Source organism: Idiotropiscis lumnitzeri, chromosome 3 (assembly GCF_059441095.1).
Source record: "Idiotropiscis lumnitzeri isolate Australia: NSW breed Sydney's pygmy pipehorse chromosome 3, RoL_Ilum_1.0, whole genome shotgun sequence".
Taxonomy (NCBI): Eukaryota; Metazoa; Chordata; class Actinopteri; order Syngnathiformes; family Syngnathidae; genus Idiotropiscis; species Idiotropiscis lumnitzeri.
In genome coordinates, this window is record NC_142393.1 from 29,804,461 (window position 1) to 29,827,270 (window position 22,810).

Sequence of the window (22,810 nt, forward strand, 5' to 3'; positions counted from 1 at the left end):
AAGACAAGTTTTCACAGTCAGAGCAGAGAAATAATTCACCATGCAGAGAGTAGGCGGAATGAGAGAAGTCATTTGTTGTCAGGAGAGAATCTCCTTTTTTAAAAATCCGCAGCAACTATCGGCTCAATAAAGCACCTGCAAAACTTTTCACATGCTCCCGTTCTTGTTGCAGTCATCATAATTGCAAAAACAAATGAACGCAATCATAACAAATCCTCACTTAATCAAATCTGCCTAATGGCTACTTCCCTTCACATCATCTTAAAGAGTTCCCGCAAGCTGAACAAGAGCAGTGTTCCATCGCTTTTGCTGTTTTTCAATTTACAACTTCAATGAGCCAAATGGATTTTAAAGAGATGTTGACGCCAATCTGGGGGAAAAAAAGTCAAAACAAGGTCATTGGATGATATGATGCTGGTTGATACCTCACTGCACATCATCGCGGGAAATCAGAACAATATAATTAGATTCCAAGTGCTTTGGGCTTTTTAGATCCCCCGTGTGTATAACAGCATGAGGTCAGTGGGCCCTGGAGATATTCCATGTTGTTTGATGACCAAGGAAAGCGGTGGGAGTCAAACCCCTGATTAAAATATTGGGAAATATTTTGGTGGCGATTGGTCAATGCTTGCCTCCGTGCTGTGAGGGGGGGGGGTGAAGCTGAGCCAAAAGGAGGTGTGAAAATTCGCTATGAATTTCATTCCTGTACGCAGAGTCCCTGGAATCACTACAGTCTTTTTGAGGGGTGAATTTTAGTGCTGATGTAATTTTTACATACAGACCTCTTAAATCAGTGCCAGTGTTCAGCCCTTCCACATGTCCATTTAAGTGGGGATTGTTCAGATATCGACTGTGAGAGAGTTCCACCCTATTAGGGACAAATTCGGAAATCCTGAAAATTGTTAATTATGTAAATATTTAACAATATGAAAACAATAAAAATGAGAATTGTTAAGTAGAACGTGTCAGTGTTAAGGACATTTTTTTATGGAATTCACCGAAAAGGCAGGATAACGCCACACATGATGAAAAAAAATAAATAAATAAATCCCTTCCAGATCTGCAAATTACATTCACTGCCATTGATGGATATAGAAGCCAAAAAGTACATTCATTTTTCCATGGGCTGGCAGTGAATGAGTTATAATAAAAAAATCTTAGTTATTTTTTAAAATGACTCACAAGGGGGAATCATCAACAGTAACAGTGTGTTTCAAAGTTTTATGAAACATATTAACATCCTATAACAATCATTAATAAATCATGAATTCATTAGACGCACACTATCATTGTGAACGCTATTAGACTAGCTGTATATAAAAGTGCTAAAAAACAAAGAGAACTTTAATGCTCCTTTCTTATCTCTGCGAACATATTACATACCACAAATTTTGCCAATTGAAGCCTCTACTTGCAAGTCCACGTTCTCTGCATTGGGGTAACCTTCGTACTGTGCCACATTCTCGAACATATCAATGTGCCCCCACTTTTGTTTTCCAGGTCTCCCTGACATTACTCCCTACCTGACATTACTGTTCTCTTCTTTTCGGATCAGCGTCTCACCTCTCTCTGTAGCGGCGCTGCATCTCTGCTGCACTGAGGGACATATTTTCCCGTGTGCTTAAATCAGAAATGGTGCACAACTGCACACTTTTTCACTTGCGCAGATATTCTTCCTTGATGAGCATAATTCAATTGCATGCAGAAAGGTCCAATTCTTGAAAGAGCAATTTCATAGGGAACTCGTACATACTCATAAATAATGTCAACATTTAGGTTCCAATCAATGTTCTTGAAGTGTTCTGAAATAAGAACACACTTTGTGTCAACTGATACTTCAGTATCATACTTCTTGAAAAATGATGTATGTTCTTAAAAAGGTTTTTGAGCGCCATTTTATTAAATGTTCACCCCCACCCGATTGTAGTCACGGAACTACAAAATGGATGCATGATTTGCCCCACGGGCTAACACAGCTATCATGAGGCAGATTTTCTTTTTTTTTTTCATAATCTCAACTTTCATCTTTTTGTTGGGATTTTTGAGACGTGCTGTAGTAATTCTTTGGATTTGTCATGCTACTAACATGATTGGAATTCATATCTTATTTCAAAGAATAATAACAATCGTGTAAATGGCTTGGGGAAAGAACTTCAAATAGAATTCCATGTTCAAACTATTTTTTGTGGAATGTTTCAGCAGAGATAATTGGTAAATATTGGTAAATAAAGCAATTCTGTACAAGGAAGAAAGCTTGCTGATCTAGATTTAATGTTCAGCTACATCTGAATAAGCCACAAGCAGATAATACATCAATCCATTTTGTAATGATAAATGTAAAAAATTATGATAGAAATGGCAATAAAAGTGTCATGGTGGTGAGAGTCATGTTTGTTCGAGGCTGGATTGATTTTCACCACAACCACTTAACAAGAAAACAATCAGGTTGGATTATGTGTGACGGAACTCTTCTGATGGCTGCATTACCTTTTCATTTGAGATCCTGTGGCATTCTCTCTCCTCGTTTGCTTCTCAACATACCATGCCACTGTACCATATTTGTTTCATAAACTGTAAATAAATCTTTTTCCTCCTCCACTACCGCCACCTTTCTTCTCTGACTCATGCTCAACTTCCTGATATTTTAAGCCGGTCGCCTTGAAATAATTTACCCTTCCTCCTACCACTCATCCTCATTTTCACAGAACAAATTTCACAAAGCAAGCATCCCCTGCTGAGGGATCAGCTGTGTGATGAGTGACAACCTCCCTAATTAACGCCATCATCACGTTACGCAACGGGTCACACGTGAACGCCAGTTTTGTTCTGTTCTGACAATTGTTGTGCTGGATCATCTCAAACTTGTTGGCATTTTCTCCAGAAGGAAATGAACCGGGGTTATTTTTATTTGACGTTCTTGTAGAAGTTGCATTCTGCAACATTGATGGAAGTTTTATGCTTTTCTTTCCCCCCCCCCCAGTGGTGGTATTTTTAAAAATGTGCCATTTCAGTGCTGGGAGCCTCCCAGGGAAGTTGTGCTCATTTTCAATAAGCAGCATGCTTTTCCTGGGGAAGCATTCATCTTCTGCGACTAACAACATAGCCATGACAAAAGCCAACTCCATCTTCGGTGGTGCAACATCGTGAAATACATTGTGCTGAAGTCGTAATGAGGCGGTAAACGTAGATTCTTGGACCCTAAAGCAGACTACAGAGTTAGGGCAATTACTGAGTTTTATTGAACAAAAGGAAGAAACGGAATATAGCAAAGCAAAACGGCAACAAGGATTGACACATAGAAATGTGTAAACAATCAACTAACAAAAAAAAGACAGAGCCACAACAGAAGATGTCACAAAATAACAAAGAACAAGTAGCCTGAATCCACCATGCTGCTTACGTAGCAAGCGTGTGGCATATGTGACTCTGCCATCCCTAAGCATCCTTTAAGCTATTTAATGACATCCGAGTTGGAATTTACTGTAAAACTAACACACAACAAAAAGAATAACACACATTATATATTTAAATACAAGCATGTTTTGCTTTTAAATCATTGCTAGTGCAAATGCTGATGTCAATGGAGGATCCCATTCAAATGCTAACAGGAAATTAGCATCTACTTCAGGAGCGCTATTCCTTCAAATAACACACAAACACTATTGAAACACATACCTACCTACAGCTATGATAACGCTACAAAAAAGCACAAATTTCTGCCCAATCGTTCAATCGCCACTTTGTTCTGTTCTCATTCCAAGTGTGTACTCCATCCATCAGGCACCTCAGTGGCCCTAGGAGGACAACACACGCAGGAAGTGTCGTTTTGAAGCGTTTGTTTTGATTAGTTGATCACTTGCTATTATTCTAGTAGATTTTTATTTTAATTTCTTACTCATTTATTTTACTAATATAATATATTATGGTTATTCATATTTATTGTCATAATTTACCTTTCCTCAAAATTCAAGGATCCAGTGACTGTTTTTGTCGTGTCAGCACACATTTTTACATGACATAGCATGAAATACAATCCCAGAGATCCCTGGTTATCCCAATAAATCCCAAGAGCTGTGAAATAACGATGCAGCACAATGAAAAGAGGCAAGAGGCTTGAATTTCACGATTAACATTTTATGCTTGACAAAAATAATGCAGTGTTCAACATGCAAGAATGAATGGACATGAGGCTATGATGGTCGTTTTGAGTTGTTGGGTTTTAATTGTTGAATAAATACTAAGGTTTACAATCAATGACTAATCGTCATTTCAATCTCAATGACAATAATTATTATAATAAGTTTTTGCTAAATGGAAGTGGCAATGGTGGTAAGTATGCAGTAGTCCGACTAGTTATGCTTTTCCTGCACTTCACATTTGATTATTATAGTCCTCAGGTGTGTGCAGGAGGCTCCAGCCTTATACGGCCTCCGAGGAGAGTGGGGGAAAAAAAGCACCACACACACACACAGAACCAGAATAACAGAACTTCACGGATCAAAACGCAGGCTCACTCATGTTCAATATACATGCACAAATCTTGTTAAGTGGGTATGAAATGTAATGAAAGAATAACCGCCGGATTGTAATTTGCTTACATGCAAAATGGTAACCACACACCTCCTATGACTGTTTGATTCGAAAAGCCTCTTTGCTCTTTCCTGCGTAATTCTCCTGCAGACACACACACACGCTCCTGCTCTTCATCTGCAGAAGTGGTCTTTAATGAAGTGTGAACAGCGCATTCCAACTACCAATCGTCCCCCACCCCTCCTTCCCCTCCTCCCTCTGTTTTCATCTTCCCTCGTGTCACCCCAGGGAGCCGCACGAGGAGTCGGACAGAGCGCCACACTCTCAGCCTAAGACGGGAAGGAAAGTGATGGGAGAGTTAATGGGATAGAACAAGGTCTTTTCCTTTTTCTCATGCATCAACTTCTCAGCCCACCCCCGCCAACCCTCTTTGACCCATCTATTAATGTGATCACAGGGATGTTTTCAGATGCTCTCCCCAGCTGATCGTAAGATCAGGTTGCTTGCCAAGTTTTTGTGCATGCTCATCGTGATGTGCTTGGTGGCCCTTACTGAAAAGTCGGCCCACTCTCACTCATAATAAAGAAATTGATATTGCGCAAACTGGAGGTTGTGGCTTCGTATACACGACATGACACCGGTGCTTCCCTTTAAATCCAGGATTGTGTACCGGGATAGCTCCTCGCCGTGTCACAATGAAGCAAATAATCTCAGCACTCTTTGTGGGGAAAGGGATAATTAAGGTAATGAGATTCCTTCACGCAGCACTGAAGCACACCAAGCACAAGCAAGTGCATCATTTGCTTTTCTCCTATTCATTTATTTTGTATTTGTTCTGAATTTTGTCATTAATGAGCTCACAGAAGCAGTTTCTCCTTCTTCTAAATGACAACGATTGTGGATTGGTGACCATATTTGTAGTCTTGACTTGTCTTTTTTCTAACGCCGGCTATCCAGGTGTGTTCCTGTCTGCTTCATCAGTATTCTTTTCTACCCATTGAGCACCAATCCCGTCAGAAGCCAGTCATTTGAAAAAACAGGCCTTGTGGGTTGAAAATGGAAAATTTCTACATTCATTAGCATTAGGAACCTCTGAGTATATAGCCTCTGTTCATTCCGCTTTTGTACATTTTGATGTTAAAAATTTCAAATACAGCTGATCTGTTACATGTTTGCTTTTCTTTTATGTTTAATCAATTCCTTGAGAAATAAGTTACTGTTGATTTGATCAAATAGCAGCAGTTACAACATACATTAGACTGTTACGGTTTTGCTTTTAAAATGATTAAAGGTCCTCTCTCTCCCTGTGTCTTTCTCGCAGCTCCTTTGACAGACAAGCCGCCCAAAATCCTCTCCCCACCCGAGAGCCAGACCAGCGCCATTGAGATGGCACTAGGTAAAAAAAAAAAAACACACTCCAGTGCGTTGGTTGTGTCTGTCAGCAGTGCACATGCTCGCACCATACAGTACGGCCTTTCATCACATTGCCGTCGTTTCAGAAGTTGATATTAGTAAATCCCCCACACCGCCTATCTCCAATACGAATTTGTAGAACCTGTTCTACTTTACTGTTTGTTTTGTTTTTTTCCCATGATGCATAGTGTACATGTTTTGTGGGAATAGTGAGTTTACCAACGAGTGGGTAAACTGTATTTCCACTGAGCAGATCTAACATGCTCATGCACCACTGAGGCACCTTCTGTTTGCTGAAATGTAATGAATTGACAATTTATCCCAGTGCATTTTATGAGGAACCGTGGCAAGCTTGATTACACCTCATGTGACTGCCTGACGCCGCCATTTTGCTCTCAGGAGATCCTGGGAAAATTCCAGCTCAATGCCTTATTTGGAGCAAACTGAGTCTTTTTGCAGAAGAGAAAATGGGTCATGATGGAGCTTTTTTTTTTTTTTTTTTTTTTTTTAAATGTACATTTCTGTCTTACAGGCGTAAAATGTGACATTTGGAAAACAAGCACAGATTACTGTTGCATCAAACTCTTTTAAATGTTTTGAATTCATTTCATTCTTTCTGACTGTTTTATAAAAGATGATTTCAATGGGGCCAAAAGAAAAGCTTCTTAGATGTTACCTCCACCAAGCGCAGAAAAAAAAAGCATACGGTTTATGTTTTGGTCGCTGTGGTTAGTTACTTAGTCAATTCGTTCGCAGGATTACACTTAATCTGTATAACCGATTTCCGCAAAACGTTTAGACGGACAAATCTGGATAACTGACGGATTTATTTTCATGGTCCACTTCCATGGACACCAAATGAGACAATACAGTGGTGATAAAAAAGCTTGTTGTGTGTTACAGGTGGGATCAATTTAACGACCACCACCAATAGCACTAAAGTGAATATCTATTACACATCTGATTTTTATTATTATTATTTTGTTATCAAACAGCATCACATGGTGGATAAAATGAGGAGTTGTAGAGAGCTCATGGATGCCGTGTAAAATCTTGACGCGTAACCTTTCCTTGACTTTCTCAATGCCAGTGATGATCACGCCATCATCCCCAGGCACCCTCAGCTGCTGTCTTGATTTGATGACACCATGTTTGGCATTTTGGATTGATTGAAGCTACATTTTCCAATCTATACAGATTCTTATTGATTTGTTGTACCTCCTGTTCTGTGGTAAGCCCGACACTTGCAATCGATCACGGTTCAGATAAACACCACAAATATAGAAAGGTCAGCGACTCATGGCCATCACTATCAGCTTTTCACTGCTGTTCTGTTTTTGTTCCCCAAATTAATAAGCATTGTTTTCAGTCTGGCCAAAATGTTAATATCTCCACTTTAATAGTAAAATGTTAAAGTGGTAGGCACATTAAAGCAATAAACTACAAATATATGAAGAAAATGAAGCAAAAGTCAATCCAAAAACTGTATTTCGCATATACTATTGAGACATTTTCACAAATCAAACAAGATAATTTATTATCCTGGGATGAAAATTGCACTCACAAAGGGCCACACTTTTTCTGTCCACACACTGTCCATCTTTTTCGTATTATTATTATTATTATTATTATTATTATTATATTGTTCTCAGCCTTGGTGGTGTTCATTAAATGATCACATGAATTTTATTTTATACAACACTAATATGCTACTCCTGCCATATATTTAAAGCACACACGCACTGACGCACACACTTATTCACACAAATGTGAACCACACACCTCTGAAAATGTCACATAGTGCTGCATCAACGGCAAAGGTTTAGAAATGCTTGGATCAATATTCCATCATTTGTTTCAATGAGGCCCCATTTCTTCCCCTTATTGTCTTGTCCTACAAGGTTCTGGTTGTCAAAACTGGACAAAGTCAAAGAAAAAGGTGGAATGGGATAGCTATAAAGGGACATAAAGTTTACAGGGAAAAAAGGAGTAAAATAATTGTTACAAGATTCACAAGGCGTAACAATTCCTACTTACTCATGCCTCGTTTTACAGCAGATGAGAGTGGGTACCTGACAGCAAACTGTCCCAAATGGTTCATATGGCTGTAATGTGGAGGTGGAAATTGTAGCCCTGCTCAAGAGAGGAAAAGGTCATTCGTTATAAAGACTAGCCCCTATCAGTGTTATACAAAAGTGCTGCAAAGAGATTGTGCCGACTGTACCCGAGCAGACTCAGTGACTTCCACCGCTTAAATTAAAACATTTACTGCCATGTGACCACATTCTTAAAGGGCTCATCCAGTGAGGATGGACCATTTTTCAAAAACAAGCTCAAGTTATGTATTCTTTTATCAGGAAAATGGTATTTGCTTGCATTTTCCATTTCATCAATTTGATTTGGAGAGCTCATTGAATAAATAATGATTTGAGAACTGCCCCCAAAAAATATGGCATATGGCCACGCCCCCCACCCTCCCTCCTTGTCCTGGTGGGAGTCATGCCAGGGACCAATCACAATTTGTTAATTCAAAGTCATTGTAAATATGATGTCAAAATAACAGGACAGACAAAATGTATGTGGACAACTCTACTCAGGCCCACTTCTACCGCTGAAAACATCACTGACTGACTTCAACGAAAATGAGGAAAAGAGCCGTTTATATGCATCTTGTCATTTCTTGTCTGTTTTCTTGAATAAGTCATCAAGAACAGGCATTCTGAGAAGCTTTTTGGAAGGTTAATTGCTAGCAGGTCATTATATATTCAATTTTAATGTCTGACCATTAGCTTAACTTCACCACCTACACCACTCATCCGAAAATGATGCGTCCAGTGTGGCCACACCCTCCTTGCTTGAATTTTGGTGCTCTGAATTTTTCAAAGTCTATCTGTCCATCCGTCCATGTTCTGCACTGCATATCTTCACTAGGGTGTACTGAATTTTTTTTAAAGTCGAACTTTTTTGTAGTGAGGCTCGCTATGCGACATCGCTCACAAGGCGGCCCCGGCATAATGCACATGCCGCTCTGCTCCACATCACCCTAATCTTGGTCTCTCTTTTCACTGGGTCCCAGTGCACTTTACAGTCCGCTTTAAGATACTTCTGTATGTCTTCAAAGCTTTAAATGGCCTCGCCCCAGCGTACTTCTCCGGGCTCCTCCACCCCTCTATGGAATGAGCGATTAAATGTTTGGCAAGCAACAGCTCCCAGTTTGATGCAATACAGTTACTGCTACAATAAATAACATTTATAATATTCATTTAACCAGAGATGGGTATTATTTACCTATTTTGCTGGTCCATCCTCCGTCCATGACCTGGGCACCCTTTTGACCGTATTCATAAAAATAATCGCCCTCCGTCGCCATCTGTCTTCATCCTTTTAACGCGCTTCAGTCCTTGCATTTAACCTTCTGTCCCCCACCACGTGTAAAAAGAGCATCCGTGCATGACAAAAGGCTAATGGCAGAGGTTACATGATTTGCTATAGAACCCCTGATTAAAAGCCACAATAGCTAAATTTGGTCATAAAAACGGATTTGTACTTAGCCGCTTTGGATAAATAGTCTTGAGTAATGTCAGGTTCGGTCGCCGGTCGGCGAGGAGGAGGTTGGACCCAGAATGCGAGGAAGCAGGGCAAAGGGTAAACTAAAGGGAATTTATTAAAGTAATCAAACGAGGACAAACAACGTGGCGTGAACAAGCAAACGGGGCAGGGTGCAAAATAACAAAGACAAACTAAACGTGACTAAACTGGGTGAAGGACGAGGAACAACGATAGTGAACAAATACTGAGGTACGTGAACGAGCGCAAGAACGAGATCGGGAAGCGTCCGTGACAGTCCTGGTATGGAGTAATGTTCCGACGCTGAGCTGTCGGCAAGGGTTGGTTAAATAGTCCATTGATTAGGGGAGCAGATGGGAGTCAGGTGTGTGATTGTTAACGGGGGGCAGGTGTGTGGCTGACGAGGATGAGTGCTGAGGGGAAACGCCCCGAAAACAAGCAAAACAACAACACAAAAGTATGGAACGAAAAAACAATAACAAAAACCTGTCATGCCCGACGCGGATCATGACAAGTAAAGAGTCTCGTCCGAAATATGTATATCCATATTGCGGCGCTCGCTCAGTGAGGGACATTTGTACTTTTATCATTGTGCAAGCAACAGAACAAACTTACAATTACTTACATTCATACAATGACGAGGTGTAGGGAAGTCATTTGACAACACGTCATCCACAATCACGGTGTCACAGCAACACAAAAATTATTACACAACAGCAAACTGAATGACATACTAGCAAAAAATAAAACAACAAAATAAAGATTGAAGAAATTTAATTGACACAAAACATATATTTTTAATGCTATTTACACTCCTTAGTGCTGCACAGCATGCTGGGAGCGCATTACACCAGAGCTTTTATCAGACTCTTATGGCCACACGAGGCAAAGTCGCAGTTGAGCTCGGAGCCGGGTCGCACTGTATTTATTGTACATCATCACTTTACTCATATTAAACGCAACTAAAAATACTTATTTTGGCTCTCAATTGCTTCTTCACACAGCCGCGCGTATCCCGTCTCTCTCCTTGAGCGCTCAGGCATGCAGAGAGAGAGAGAGAGAGAGAGAGAGAGAGAGAGAGAGTACACTACATGATTTCATATTGTTCCAAGTGCAAATGTTTTAATTCAATGCACAGCTTTGCTTAATGCGTCCTTTTTCAAAAACTTAGCGTCCTCCGTCCTCCACCCCAAAAAGGGGCATAAGGACAGATGGACCGTTCTGTCCTAGAAATGCCCATGTCTGTGTTTAATAATCAAAAAGGAGTATGATGAATGCAAATGATTTGATACTGCTTTTAAATTGGATTGCAATATACAGTTGACCAATCACACTGAAAAAAACCTTTTTTGAAACAAACCTAGTAAAGAAAAAAAAAGTAAAAAGTGAATTTTACAAGGAGAGTATTTGAGTAAATTTTACTTGCATAAGCTTAGTTGATTTAAAGAAAAACAAAGTCACTCACCGGTTGAGGAACAAACCTACAGCCTTCGAGTTGGGACTCTACTACCAAATCCATGTATACTTCATGCATAAAGGGTCAAAATATCTTAGAGTGGCACCCAATTTCATTTTTGCATGGATGTACAGGATTACGAAGAAAGTCACTGACGTCGTAGTGTTCCAGTCGCCTCACTTTCTTGTGTGCTGAGTGGGTTCAGTTTGCACTTAGTGACAATGTGCATGTGAGTGTGAATTGCTGTCTGTTTCTACATTTGCTTTGTGACTGACTGGCAACCATTCAAGCGTGGTGGCCACCTTTTGCCTGCCAGTAGTGCCAGCTGGAATATCGGCTCCATCTCCCTGTGTCCCTGGATGCATGGACTGGATGGATGATGGATGGATGGATGGGAGATAACAAAGCCCATTTGATAGTTCATAACACTATCAACCATGAACATGATTGTTTGCCTCTGACTATGTGCGACTGGTCAAAGATGCATTTTCCACACCTGAAGCATGACCTTGATAGGGCATCGCTTTCTCCTGGCCATCCTCAGATTATAGAGCTGGGTTTGTATATGAGATAGAGTGATAGAGTGTGTTCAGATGTGCAGCCAGAAAGTTGAAGCGTGACAGTATTAGTCAAGGGCAAGTTTGCTTGTAGGTTGCCAAATGGCACAAATGTTTGGCGCGGAGATGTTTCTGGCTAGATCCCTTGAATCGCCCCAACAGCCACCCACCCTCAGCCACACAAAAAATGACTCACTCCCAAACCCCACCTCTTACACAACAATATATTGCACCTCATCAGACTCCAGGATCACATCTGCGAGGGGAACAAGTGTCTGACAAGAAGTCGCACACGTAATCGTTTCTCCATGAGAGCCCTCAGGAATAATTTGGATAGTAGCCACAGGGCAGCTTTCATTTTGACACTGTAATGGCAATTGTGCAGTCCATTGAGTAAGTCTTTTTAAATTAAGAATTATTAAGGAATAACAATTGTAAAGGCACGGCAGCGTCATTCATGTAAAACATCTCATAATCAAGGTTAATCACTGTGCTTCACATAAAAAGTGCAACATTTCAAATGGTTTACAAACAACAGAACTAAAAACACTAAACACTTACTAAAAATAAACTATAGAAATATGAGGTAGCTTACTAAGATTGCAAAATGTATGTACAGTGCAAGAAAAAACATTTTGGAAAATTGATTTTTAAAATGCTCTAAATGTCCTCAATCAGAGGTATCATGAAAAAAGCAAATGGCTTAACCTGGATTTATCGCAATAGGAAATAAAGTATTGAAAAGACGCACTTCCTCTAAATTGCAGCTCCCATGCAGCTGAGTCTGAAAAGGTTTGACATTGTGAAACCTTTACTATGCTGAGCCAAAGAAATGTTCCGCAAGTTGCTTGCTCTCACTGCGATTTCCCCTGTGTTGACCTGTGGTGTGATAACTAGCGTTAAATCAGGTTAAAAAGATACAAAACTCCAGGAAAATATTGTCCTTGAGTAGAATCTGAAATGCTTGATCATAGCAGGACACAACATCCAAAGCATAGCTTTCAAGTAGCTATTCTTTGCTCTGCTTATTTTGGCGCTCTCGACAATCTTGACGAGGGCCTTAAATATCGATTTGCTAACAAAACCCGACATTAAATTATTTGATACTTACAGCAGGCGCATTTCTGCTATGTCATTCTAACTACAGAATAGTTGTTATTTTTCATTTCAAAATGACTTATGGAAAATCACATTGCATTGTATCCAAGCTGGGTTGGTTGTTGCACACTTTGGTGTTGTGAAATATTGGTAAGGAGTCCAAGCAGCAAACATCTTGAATGTTAACCATCACGCATCTTATTGGTTGCTAACTGCTGAGAACATAAATATGAGCTAGAGCAAGCCTCAGCTGTTTGATGACGCACATAAAGTCGCCACACTGGCTGTTTGGCTCCAAGTTCGTTATTACTTCATGAATTGTTTAGCGATTTTGACGCTGATTGGGTTGTTACCAGAAATGGGCACTTTAGCCTGTTTTGTCGATCCGTCCTCCATCTGTGACCTGGGCACCCTCAACCCTCCGTCCTTATTCATAATAATATAATTTGTTCCCATCCATGTTCGGCCTTTTAAAGAGCTTCAGTCCTTTTCTTTCAAGCATGCCCAATGTGCAAAAACTGTGATCAATAGTCACGAAAATTAATTTGGCATCTCAAGTTATGCTCACATTAACATTTGAAAATTTTAGAATGTTTATTCCTCGTATTATAGATTTTAGGACATTTGTTTCAACAAAGCTGATGTCACTATTGAAAGAAATGCATCGTCCATAAAATCCAAAATAATGGGGTAATATTTTTAGAGGTTGATGTGGCCATAAGTCAAAGTTTTCTTTATTTTTTTATAAATGCGTGTCTCAAGCATCTCGATGCGCGGGTCCAGCCCCCTATGGCCTTGTGCGTCGAGACATTTCACATGTCACGTATTGGTGGACTACACTCGCAGAAGACAGGTTGGGCGTGTCCGTGGGTACTTAACCCGGTTCGGTAATATTATAGGGACGGACGAAAAACCACGCCTTTTTAAAAAAATTCTCCTCCTCCAGTCGCCGTCCAAAAAATATGCATCCGTCCGCAACTGTTCCATCCTATTGACGTAATCCCATTGCAGATTTTTCCAAATATCAGACATGCAACTATGATACAAGCCACACCTGTAATATAATCAGGGCTTTCACTTAGAGACTATCACAGAACTCTCTATTTAACTCGGCAGTCACTCAAAGTGAAGGCTTGATGCCGAATGCCGCTTGCCTGAAAAACAATACGTATACGTGTTTTGCTTTTCTCTTTTTTCTCTTCTAAAGGATCATCAGGGCAGCTTGGCAACTTGTTGTGCTGTTGGCGTTTGAAGTAACCAACGAGGGAAAAAAGCCCCGGGGATCAACATGCAAATTATTGTTTACTTTACGTCAAATCACAGGAGAAGATTTGCAGGGTCCCATAATAAGATTCAGAGCATTGACATAAGAACACATTTTGACTGTTCTATTTCCTGCCGTAAACTTCAGGATTTTACTTTTTCTCTAGCAAGTCATTTTTGTTTTCATTATTGAATTCTATTTGAACCTAACCAATGGCTGAAGGTCGATCATTTGTCCTTGCTCACGGCATCTCTCTCTGTGACCCAACACTACAATTTTTCCCTCCTCACCGCTCGAAGCATTTTGGTTCAACCCCCCGCCTTTCCACTAGACTTAATACCATCAAGATTTTTGCAATCAGCGAGTCTGAAAAAAACAATATACACAATATACTTATTTGAACAACGTGTTTATTTAGTTAGTGACCCCCAGCCATCGCGAAAATTCTACGATTGCTATTAATTTAGTTCAACAGCTGTCCACATAGCGACTTTCCAGCTACGCCAAGTAGCCTGCGCCATATTGGAAGCTGGCTGTGTTGTACAAGTTTCGGTGACCACAGACCGCACTGATTATTTTGTCTTACGTTGTTTGGCCACTTTTTAGCTGGCGTGTAGGTGACGTCGTCACGTAAAATCTCAAGGGCCTTTAACTCAGGTGTAACTGTCCAGATTAGGCCCTAGCTGCGCAAACTGCCATGACTTTAGATCTATTCATCTCGTATCCTCGTTTAGCAAATGTTTAATGCGTCTTAACAACTGAACTATTTCAGTGTTCTTTGTCCGAAAATGTAGAGTTGACCCTCTTTGCAGCTATGCAAGCTTCCAGTCTTGTGGGCTCTTTTTTTACATGACTTTGAGGTTCTCTTTATTTTGTCCATTCATCCAGAAGAAGAGCATGAGTGATGTCAGACAGTTTTGTCGGATGAGAGGGCTTTCCTCCCATTTCATTGCTGCACTTTGGTTCAAACCAAAAGGTGGTTGACTAGGTTAAGGTCAGGGCTCACAAGTGCATCTTCGAGCATGCCTTCGTGGACTTTGCTTTGTGTTTTGTGGCTCTGCTGGAAAAGAAAATGTGTGACCTAAAAATGTTCCCAAAAATGTGGAAGCATCGAATTAAATCCAGCTTCGACTAATTCTTGATTGATTAATTGTTTCCAAGACCACGGATCTTCAGTCCTGTTCCTCGAGGGCCGGTTTCCGGGATGTTTTCCATCTCACCCTGCTACAACACACCTGATTCAAATATATACGGCCAGGATCGAAGACCTGTGTCCAAGACCAATCTGCATGCCTGCTTAATGTCTGGTCTTATCATCTTTGCAGTCTTTGTGCCCGTAGACATTCAGTGCTTTTCCTTCAAATACAAACATTTCACCTACTCAACCTTAGCCATACATTTAGATCTGAAAGATTTTTTTTTCTTTTTACAGGATGTTGGATGATGTAAGATTGATGTCACATTTAAGAAAAAAATAGCTTTTGTAGGCTACGACTTGCAGTTGGAAACAGATGCCTTTTGTTCTCATATATTTGTTTGCTGGGATAGATGGATACGGTTTTGATTGACAGCCAAAAGATATGCATCAGCAAGCTGCTCGTACCATTGTTGCTGATTGACTTCTTCGCAGCTCACTCAAACTGCTGTAATTGTGTTGCTATGGAGACAAATGTGTGCACGTGTGTGTGCGTGTGTTTTTCCTCCTGTGTTGAAGAGCGCCTGCAGTCGTGAAAGTAGTTTGTCAAAGTGGTCGCGCAACAATATAGCAGGCCACTTTGAGAGCTTTGTGTTGCAATGTAGAGTACAGCACTAAAAAGACCTTAATATCGTTTTTTCTTTTTATATTTCTTTCTCGTGGATTATACACCACTACGTACAAGTAATTACATGCAAAATATTTTTATTGCTCAATTTTAAATAATATTCCTTTCAATAAAGTTTAAAATTTAGTAGTTTGCAAAAGACATTAATATCTACTGATTTAACAGGCAATTGTAGTTATTTACTTGCATTATTAAATGTTTTACTGTTTGATTATTATGTTTGATTGATTTGACTTTGCAAAAGAGTCTAGTAAGCAGACTCAAATGTGGGTATAAAAAGGTTCCATTCCAAATGGTGGGACGAAGAGAACTCACTGAAAATGAATGAGGCCGCTTTTGGGCTTGGCATTAATTAATTGAATTTGATTTTGATTCTTCCAGTTGCAACTCAATTACATACGCTTTTAAAATATTAATACCGCCGTAAAAATGTGCCTTGTCAAGTCATATTTTTTTAACCTATAAAACATCTGAAAATAAAAATGTGCACATAAACGTATTGTGCAGTCGAATTTAGAACGGAATCCAAAATTACCCTAAATGCCAGATTAAAAAGTAGAAGTCAGTGCTTTTGTCGTCATTTTGTTGTTGTTTGGTCAAACGCGCCTTCTAGCACCTGACGCAAAACACTCACTGGCTAGGAGTTGAATCAATTCAGAAGGATTTGCTGAATCGATTTTAAATTGTGGGCGGAAATATTGCATATTTATATATATATATTTTTTATTACCCCTAATTCGTATTTAATGAGGTTATCTATGCTTTGATGACAGGTGGTCAAAAGAATTGAAGCACTAATGTGCACATTATTTTATTTAGTTTTTACTTCATACACCAGACAACAGTCACCCACTCATTTGTATTGAGAATGGTTGATGAATCGATTAATTAACAACTCAATGATAATCAAATTAATCGATAATTTTGATGATTGAGTAATCATTTACCAACCTCGTTTAAACTGGTTCAAATGCTTGGAATATCATTCTCGCAAAGCACACTCATTATCGTTGTTTTTTGGGGTCTTCACAGTGATCAGCATCTTTTCTTACATGTTGCAAAACAACCCAGCAACTGAGTCCTTATTAATTTACACATGTGCATTGTCTTCACTGTCACTTTGAAATAATGTTGTATTTTGAATAATCTAGTGGAAGTTAAAACATGTTTTTAAAAATCCAATGGATCTATTACTTGGAATTGACAACGTATCACATGCATACATTTTGAAATTATCCTTATTTGCTGCCCTAAGTATTTGCAGTGTATCTTTTGGCAATGTATGTTTAAACTATGTGAGGATAATAATTTGTAAATTCATGAATATTCACTTTGACAGCAATTTCCTTTGCACTTTCTTGAGCACCTTCTCGGTCGATTATGACAGAAAGCTCCCCTCTTGAACAAAACAATGTGTTTCTCCGCAAATCTTGGCTGCAATTAATGCCCATTGTTAATCAATTTTACAGTGTAAGCAAACAAAGAATAGGAAGGCTGTTGTGCACCTGAGGTCAAAAAACAACAGAGGCAAGATAAGAAAAGCTCAGCCTGGAGCTGTTTGGCAACACAGTTCGCGCACAGCTTGCTTTTTATATCTTTTCATGCAATACTCAATATACTCATTGTTTCATTTGATTGCAAGGATACACTTGTTATTCAGCTTGACATTCACATAATATAATAATACTCTAGCAATAAAGTGCATTTCTTCTTTAAATTGTATGCCATGCTGTGCTTATAAATAAAACAGGACTGGGCAAATGTGACTTTGGCCAAAACATCTCTGAAGTTATTGATTCAAGTTTTCACTTGGTGTCCAATAGCGACGGGTTTTATGAATTGGTTGGCAATTAAGTTTATTAGTGGAGCAAGAAGCAAGCAGGGCATAAAATGCGCAGTTATGGGTCAAAATGATGAATAAGCAGGTTCAAGAGGCTAATAATGGGTATTTATTTAAATTGATCTGGTTGTGACCATTATGATCAGGGACGGGAATTGAATACCCTTTCTTTCTTTTTTTTGGAACCAGTTCACAATAATTTGATCCCTAGCAGTCGTTTGTAGTTTGATTTCATTAATCGATTTGTATGAGATGATGTGGCGATGGGAGAAAGCCAGGAGCGAGAGGAGGAGGGGGGGGAGTTCTTTGGGGAAGAAAACAGCGGCGTGATCAGGGTTAGGCTGCTTAAAGTAGCCATTTTCTGCTGTGCTTGGGCTCACGTAACGGTGAGAGTGCCGGAAAAGCGAGAAATTGAAAAAAAGTCTATATTGATAGGCGGCCGTCACATTGGGTGTTCGCTACTAGTGACGCCGCTGTGATGCTCACCTCGCTGGGATGTCTCTTGATATGATCCCCATTCTTTCTGCATGTGACAATTTCTAAAAAGTGGTTTTCTATAATTGTGTGCAAACCTTTTTGCAAGACCAGGTCAAATGGTTTTTTTTTTGTTTTTTTTTTATATTGTTTGTTATGTGATTATTCCCATGTGCAGTGATATTTTAACATTCGCAGAGATGAATTTGTAATTACAGAGAGCTCCAAAGTCTGTACTCGGCATTTTGTTCCAGCTGGTGAAATAATGCAGCCGTCAACCCCACAAGGTCGTCATTTGTTGACGCTGGAACTCCCACTACTGTCATTTTAACAGTTCTCAAGAATCATGTTTTTGTTACTCTGTATACATAGATTAAACAGGTTCCGGGCCTTTTCTGTCTGCATGTATATTATTCCCATGCTGCCATTGTGTTAAAAAATATACAAATATTCATGGGTCCTTATTCCTGCGCTAGGTTTCCACAGCAACCACTTTTCAGTGGCAGCATTGATTCTCGAGAAATCACCATGGCCCAAAAAAAACCCAAAAAACTGTTAAGCAGTAGAATGTTGACGAGGGTTAGTCGAAGGATGATCGAGTTCAAGCAAGAGCAGTCTCCCTCCAGTGAAGAGGTGCTGTATGGCGACACAGTTCAAAGTGTTCTTATTCGCTTGTAGTATTGGCCTGTATGCAAGCGGCACTTCCGCATTTTATGTCTTGGCACCAAAGCTTTCGGTGCAGGGGTCGACACTATAGCGGAGTATACCATTGCTGTGATGTACCACAAAGAAATACAATTTACACAAAACATGTCTCTCTCATGCCATTCCTATCCCACGTGCTGCAAAGTATTCTAAGAGTGCTTCAGCCTCAGCCAATCAGATGGCTAGTTAGAGAGATGACATGAGTGGTGTACATTGGGCAACGTCTGTTGCATTAAGGTTAATCTAACCTGTGATGTTTCTTGCTTGGAATAGCATCAATCATAAAACAGACTACAACATCGTGGGCATTTTATCCAACTTTCTCCCGCACGTATATACCGGTCTGTTGTTAACTAGCGGTGATCTCAAACCCTCACCAACTGAGGGTACTCACACACTTCGCATTGCTCCCATCAATAAAGTGCTCTCTAGTCTAAAACTTTACCCGAGGGTGCTAACACACTGTGTAAGGCTCCCAGTCAGTGCAGCGGAGTGCTCATGAACGTCTCAGTTACGTACAGATTTTTGGAATTCGATGAACACATAAATAAGTCGCTCCGCATTACAAGGCGCCACGTCCATTTTGGAGAAAATTTTGGGTTGCACCCTATGGTCATCCTTAGTTAAGTATACATTACAGATTATGAGCGCTGACGGGATATGCGTTATCATCTGTCCAAAGTTGAAGATATTAAATAAATAAAGCAACAAAACCTACTTATTTTATTGAATTTTCTCAGTCAATAAGAATCAATAAAGGTGTCGGTAGACTTTGAGATCTATACATTAATAGCACGTTTGCAACCTTTGAACAACTAAATTCAATATACGTCCTAATCATTTCTTTAGGTTCCTGCAGGTCCGCGGTCATGTTTGCAACATAAGTAACTGTTTTCCAACCCTTCCGGATGAGACGGAAATACACACATTTCTTATCCCTCTCACTTCTTTAAGAGGTAGTTTGTCAACAATATATGGACAGATTAATACCGTGAAAAAAATCTCTCTGGCTAATATTAAATCTCTGTGGGAGCACGAATTGGGTCAGTTTCTATCAGATGAGATATGGAAGGCAGCATTTGGGAGAGTGCACTCGTCTCATTCAGTGTAAGATCATTCAAAGGGCACATTGGAGGAAAGATGGGCTGTCCAAGATACATCACCATATCGGTTCTAATTGGGCGTTGTAATGGATACCCAGCCAATCATACTCATATACGTTCTGGGCTTGCCCGACTTGAAGTAACTTTTAGGTAGAAGGGTTTAATACAATTTCGGAGGGTTGTGCCTTTTGGGCGAACCAATTCCTTTGATTGGGTTATTTGGAACATTTTCACTGAAGCTGTCTGTGGTTAATCAGGACATGATTGCTCTTATTACTCCGTTAAAAACGCGACTGATATTAATCCGGTGGAAGTCACCAGAATCCTCATCACTCGCTGTGGATCGTACACATCTGGAGAAATTTTGATCTCATACTAAGGGGATCTGAGAACAAGTTTTACGCACGGAGCTTGAATTTTACTGATGTCCCTGACTAATCTATTTGTTTTATGTTGGGGGCGTTGATGGCCGTTCCCCACACAGGACTGGAGCAGAGCAGTATTATGAAGATAAAGATAAAGATGTCCTTTATTACGATGTCCAACTCTGTATATGTTTATGGAATGTTGCAGTTTTATTGGACTGTGTGGGAGCACAGACAGTGGCTGCCCAATATATGATTGTGGTATTGATTCTGCAAGTGTAGAGGTGCTGTTTTTTTATTTTTATTCCCTGCTAAGGTGGGGTTTTTTTTCATTTTGTTTTCCTTTATAGTATTGACAATTCGGATGCTGTATTAATATTTTGTGCACACAAGTTTGTTCTGTTCATGAGCTCTATGTGACTGAAAATTCAATAAAAAAAGTTTCGAAAAAAGAATAAGAATCGATAAGCGGATGGATAAGGAATTGGCATATTAAGCAGTATCTATAATGAAATGGCTAAAAATCTTGCGACAAAGCGACGGGCTGCCACAGCCTAGCAGAACGGCGCCAGGGCTGTATGGAGCTTTGGAATTGTCGTCGATGATTGTGTCCTGAAATTCACATTAGCTGTAGTTAGGTCCGGCCGATTGTTGTTGATCAGGTCACCTTTGTCACATCATCTAATTGGTCACTGCGTTCTTCTTAATTCACAGTTTTGTATTTCTTTTTTATTCAACGGACTCTATGCACGCAGCAGACAAACGAGGTGAATTCTGGTAAAACATGCAGCAGAATGTGATGTGACGATGTTGAACTTAAGTGCATGTGGTCTTGCTTTAGGTGATCGCAGTCCAAAAGAAAAAGTGCACTCAGCTGACAGTGCCAATGTAATTGTAATCATCTTGAGTACCGTCATCCATCCTTCTGCAAAAGGACCAATAGTTAGTCAATTATGCAGTGTTTGAATGGATTATACAAAGCGACTTTTATTATCATTGAAGGACAATAAACCTAATTTTTACAAGGGGAAATGAACACTGCTGCGTTTGGCCATATTCACTCAAATACAAGTCTCACGCCCTTTCAAGTTCATCTACAGAAGATAGTAGGGATCACTTTTTTTGTCTTTTGCCATGACTTCCTTTCAAAGTGCCGCCTCTTTGACTGACTGAAGTGAACAGCAAGATCTTCATGACTCTTAATGAATTCCACTCCTGAGAAATACGTTTGAAACCTGATACCGGTTTGATGTCGAACCTTCATCACAATGTATTGTATTTTCACAGTGAATCTTAAATGTCAGTTGGCATTTGTATTGCGTATGTATAACAAATGTCATTTTTCGTCAATACTTGAAAACTCTTGATGAAGCTCTGGCACTAATGCATTCCAAACAACAAAGTTTGAGAAGCATTCCGGCATTGTTTTTACTGCATTTTTTTTTTTTTCAAATGACACCCACACTAGAACCCATTTCTAATCTCTTCTCCTTCCGAGGGAGAATGTGGGCCGATTCCTGACCTTTTGGTGTCCGTCCCTCCTACGCACAGGCACGCACACGCTTGTACGGTACAAACGTGCGTCCAAAGTGAAGCCTTCTCTGAACCAGCCTTGTCTTTGATGAACACCCCCTACATGAAAGCAGAGCTCGTTGTAGCTGTGTTATGCCTGCCTTGTTGCTGATAGATTGACCCGCGTGTCACACCGCAGCAGAACATGCACACTTTGTGCATCAGTCCCTTGAAATAAAGATTCATGCTGGTGTAACTGTGACATCAGCATGCGCTTTGAGAGTGATAACTCCATGTGTGATTTTACAATGAGGTGAGTTGAATATTTTGTCACTTACTGTACGGAAACATTTTCCAAGATGAACAATTACTCTTTGTATCGCTGCCTTGCGGACCCGTTGGACGGCTTACCCTCATTTCTTTGCACTCTTTAATTGAGGACACACCATTGGTGAGAGCTTGAAGTGTTTTTGAGGGTTAGTGGCGCAACATGCTCTGGGCTTGATTTTCTATAAGTAGATAAAACTAATTTTGTGGTGCCATCTGCATTATGCATGCCAGTGTTTTTTTTGCGTGACTAGAGAAGTGAGCTCCTCTGGAATTTAGGTTAGTCGTGTTTAAAAATAGAACACCCAAAATGCACAGATCTGCAGCCACGCATGTCACTTGAGAAAACAGACGCCTTTGTATTGGTGTGTGTATGCGTGCAGATTGGTTTGGGCATCTGTCGACGGGATTAAGTCACATGATTTTGCTTTCTGATACGTTAGGTGCCAACAATAAGAAGTGACAGAAGAAAGGAAAAACACTTTTGCTTTGCAGCAAGGCCTGCAATGATGCACCAAGCACTCTCCCCGCAGTGACCGAGACACTATTTCTGAGAAGATGGGCTTGTAATCAGACTCCTACACTTCACACCACTTCCATAAAATTGGTCTCCAGGTCATGAAGTCAACCAGGCTGCCAATCACTTAGCGAGTGCCAGATTTTGTCTGAGTCTGAACAGGGGAAGTAGATCGAGTCCATTTGGATCTTTGTGATTGGTAGCGGCTCTACCTTCAGGACGACGGTCTTTTGGGAGCTTTGCCAATCTTTGCTTTATC

At 40.1% G+C, this 22,810-nt stretch overlaps 1 protein-coding gene across 2 annotated transcripts in view; it reads left to right on the top strand.

The window, feature by feature from the left end:
- LOC148340758 (interleukin-1 receptor accessory protein-like 1-B) overlaps positions 1-22,810 on the top strand; it is a 163,026-nt gene that overhangs the window by 102,686 nt on the left and 37,530 nt on the right. For both annotated transcript variants that reach the window (XM_088289171.1, XM_088289170.1), the window contains one exon: positions 5,852-5,926. In XM_088289171.1, coding sequence (XP_088145297.1) covers positions 5,852-5,926 — 75 coding nt within the window. The remainder of the gene's footprint in view (positions 1-5,851; positions 5,927-22,810) is intronic.